This window comes from Amblyomma americanum, chromosome 11 (assembly GCF_052857255.1).
Source record: "Amblyomma americanum isolate KBUSLIRL-KWMA chromosome 11, ASM5285725v1, whole genome shotgun sequence".
Taxonomy (NCBI): Eukaryota; Metazoa; Arthropoda; class Arachnida; order Ixodida; family Ixodidae; genus Amblyomma; species Amblyomma americanum.
Genome location: NC_135507.1, coordinates 79144007 through 79147958, shown reverse-complemented (window position 1 = coordinate 79147958; position 3952 = coordinate 79144007). Strand labels below are relative to the sequence as shown.

At 49.5% G+C, this 3952-nt stretch overlaps 1 protein-coding gene across 1 annotated transcript; it reads left to right on the top strand.

The window, feature by feature from the left end:
- Positions 1 to 1171: 1171 nt before the first annotated feature.
- Positions 1172 to 2246, top strand: LOC144109742 (uncharacterized; the record flags this gene model as incomplete). Its single annotated transcript, XM_077642537.1, has 1 exon — positions 1172 to 2246. A coding segment is annotated over exon 1 (1026 nt), but the record flags the coding sequence as incomplete, so codon positions are not given.
- Between the last annotated feature and the right edge of the window lie 1706 nt (positions 2247 to 3952).

Below are 3952 nucleotides of genomic sequence, written 5' to 3'. Positions count from 1 at the left end.
CAAAGCTTTTACAAACAGATAAGAAAGTAACATAACGAAAAGAGAAATATTGATGCACATATTTTGTGCAGGCAGTTTCGACATGCTGCGTACCACCAGATTGTCTGGTTAACGTGGGAGTGGCTTGGGGAGAACAGCCGACGGATTCTACCACGCTGTGTGCTGAGCGCTGTTCGAAAGGAGTACCATGCCAAAACTGGTTTATATACAGGCTTCAAGCATTACACGGAACGCCCGAACGAGAGGAAGTAAACGGCACTGGCAGAAGATTACGTTGATCTGTGGTTCGCCAAAGCCCGGGCCGCAGCGAAGCAAGCGCAGCCGGACGGCCGGCCGACTCTTCGTGAAGGGCGCCCCTTCCGCCAGTTCGCCCTCTCTGCCGTCCCCCCACCCGGCGCTTCCGGAAGCGACGAGGGCGTGCCGCCGGAGGGTTTTTAAGAAGCGATTGCAGCTCTGTTCGCGGATAGAATCGGGAAAAAATTTACACACATGATTTTCAAGGTCCTTTCTTCCCAACCACAGCGTTTCATGCTATTTGAAAACCGTTTCAGCTTCCCTTTAAAAACTGCTTATGACTCAATCTCGGAGCATTCCAAACCTCTTTCACATGTTTCCGCCCCCTCCCCTTTCTCTTTTGAAGTCTCCTATCTCCCCAACTCATCTCCCGGACGTGCCCTTTTCAATGCAGCATGCTACCCCCCCCCCCCCCCTCCGAAGCCCTTTTTTTACGCACTTTCTGCTAGCTGTTTCTCCCAGCGCATGTGCGCGCTGCAGCGCTCGTTGCCCACCCCCCTTCTCCCTCCCAAGATTTATTTTGTCTACCTTTCAGCTCGAAACTTTTTTTTTGGGGGGGGGGACCACAAAAGTTGTGTAAAAGAAAATGACTCCCCTCCTTGCTGCCCCTCCCTCCCATCAACCTCGTCTCCCCTGCCATTCGTCACAGCGCGATGCATCGCCACGACACATTCTTGACCGGACGAGCCTTGCCTTGTCTGGCAGCCAGTGGCTGGAATACTAAAGTGTGACTACCGCCAAGCGGCTCCTACGGGAACCACAGTGCAGCCTCATGATGCATCCGCGAGGTGGCGCTCGCCGTCGTTTACACGTCAAGCTGAGCGCATGGGAGGCCTATTTGCCCGCGTTTTCAGCGCTTTTTGGGTAGTTTTGAGTGGTTTCCGTACGCTGTGCGCTTTTTCTGGCTTGTTGAAAATGTGCATGTGATGAGCCGACGTCAAAGCCACTGTTTTGTGCCCGGTTGCACAACCGGGTACAAATCGTGCAAAGAGAAGTTGTCGCTTTTCGGTGTGCCCAAGGACGAGGAGCTTTTTCTGAAGTGGCAGAGGAATATACCAAGAGCCGACAAGCCCCTTGAACGGAACGCCGCTGTTTGCGAGCTTCATTTTGATCCTCAGTTTGTGCTGCGTCATTTCGAACACAACATACAAGGTAAGACGGTACGTTTGGAAAGAAGCAGACCGGTCCTTCAGCCCGATGCCGTTCCAACGAAGTTCCCGAACGTGCCTAAGTATCTCTCCATGCCCGTGCCCAAGAAGAGAAACCCAAAGGAGCGACTGGACCCTCAGGTCGTGCCTTCGAAGAGGCGGCGAACAGTTCCGCAGGCCAGCGACGTTTCAGCAGAGGCACCCGCATCTGCCGAACCGGACCTACTAAGAACTTCGGATGCCAGAAACGTCACCCTCCCATCAGACAAATGGGGAAAGCATGTTTTTTGTGAAGAGCCGCTAACAGTGTCGTATAGTGTGTGCCTGCCAGGGCCGAACATGGGTCTCCTCCATGCTCAGAAGCTTGTTTTGTTCCGCAGCGAGGGCACCGCTGTCAAGCATCAGGTGTTCGTCCGGGGTGTGGAACTCACGGCGATAGACGAGAAATGTGATCCAGCGTCCGTGCTGCAGGAGGTTGACAGCATGCAGGTTTGCGCAGGAGCGGGGTTACTGACTGAGTTCAGCCATGTTAGCTGCTCAAAAATGATAAAATGGAGCGAAGGCTTTTATCATATACGGTGCAAAGGTGCCGTCAGTGAAAATGAGATGCGGTGCGTCGCCTGCAAGTATTTGAGAAGGCTTTTAATTAATCAACGGTGCCGGGAAAAGAAGCGAAATGTCAGTTATGATTATGGAAAGAAGTTGAGGGCAAGAACCGAAGCAGTGAGACGTCTAAGAGCCAAAGTAAAAAGCTTGGATCAAACCATCATTCAAATGAAGCAGGAGAATGAAGATATTGAAGAAAGTAGTGTGCTAAAAAAGATCGAAAAGCTTCCACAAAAACAAAGAGTTGCAATCATGCAGTGTTTTGAGGCTGGAAGCCGCAAATCTGTAAAAGGGATGCGCTATAATCCAGAGTGGATGCTAGAATGTATTATAATGCACATGAAAAGCCCACGTCTCTACGAACATGTACGAAAACAAAAAATACTTGTGCTGCCTAGCCGCACTTGTCTCAGGAAGTATATGAAGAAATACGAAAGCAGATTTGGATTCAATGCAGCAGTGCTTTCTGGCATATCAAGAAAAACGCAAGAGATGACTGAATTTGAGTGCCATGGTGGCCTCATTGTCGACGAGATGAAGCTTGCAGAAAACTTCGCTGTTGCAAGCGGCTCTGGTAAAGTGGACGGGTTCGTTGATCTTGGCCCCTACACTCCTGAGGCTGCCAAGACAGTTACTTGTGACCATGGACTGGTTATTATGTTTCAGCCTCTTTCAGGATCATGGCATCAAATCCTTGGTGTTTTCGCTTCAAAGGGAAATGTTAAAGCACCGTTGCTCTCGAAGATTCTTTTGGAAGCTGTGCTGCTTTCTGAAAATGCTGGTCTTAAGGTTGACTACGTCACCTGTGATGCGGCGTCATGGAATCGGGCAATGTGGCGCAATTTTCGCATTTCGGCAAGCTCAAAAGCTATCAAACCATCGACAGCCCATCCTTGTGGAGATGACAGACGCCTTTTCTTCTTCTCCGACTTTCCACACTTAGTGAAATGTGTCCGCAATGGCTTCATCAAGGCAGGCTTCAAAACACCAGAGGGGCATGTGGACGTAAGGCCGATCAAGATAGCCCATGACCATGACAAGTGTCAAGTCACATTGAAAGCAATGCCAAAAATAACTAATGTCCACTTGAGTCCTAATAACTTTGAAAAAATGAAGGTCAATTTGGCATTCCACCTTTTTAGCCCACAAGTTCTACATGGCTTGTTTTTGTACAAGAACGAAATTGCAGATTCCTGTGACCACGCCGATGCTACAGCAAAGTTCGTCGCCTTCATGCATAATCTGATCGATGCAATGACATCGAGAGTGCCATCAAGCTCACTCAGGCCGAACTCGAAAAAAGAAGATGTGTTGAAAAAAGCCCTTGCATATATTGATGCGTGGGAAGCGAACACGGCCTTCAAAGGCTGGTTTTCTGTCACCTGGCACTGCCGAGGGGCTTAGAGTAACTTTAAAAGCCACTCTGGAACTGTTGGCCTACCTCAACGAAAAAATTGGCTACAAGTACCTTTTAACTTCAAGGCTTAGTCAAGATGCAATTGAAAAGCTTTTTGGCATAATACGCCAATTTAATGGCTGCAACGATCACCCGACATCGGCCCAGTTCCTCACAGCAGTGAACTGCCTTAGCTTTTATAATCTGGTAAAAGCTCCAGGTACTGGGAATTGTGCAGGTGGAACGCTCGAGGCTCTAGTTGGGACAGCTGAATTAGCAAGCCACATCGACACCCTGCTGGACTCTGGTAAACTGGATGAAGCGTCTAGCATTCTCCAGACCTCTCCCACCACTTTAGCACCCGATCACATATATCCAGAGCAAACAAGCGATGCCAGACTGGTGTACTACCTGGCAGGATATGTTGCACGACGAAAGGTCCTCGCAACAAAATGTCAAGATTGCTTCGATGCTCTCCTTACACCACCAGAGAACGCAGAGAAGCAAC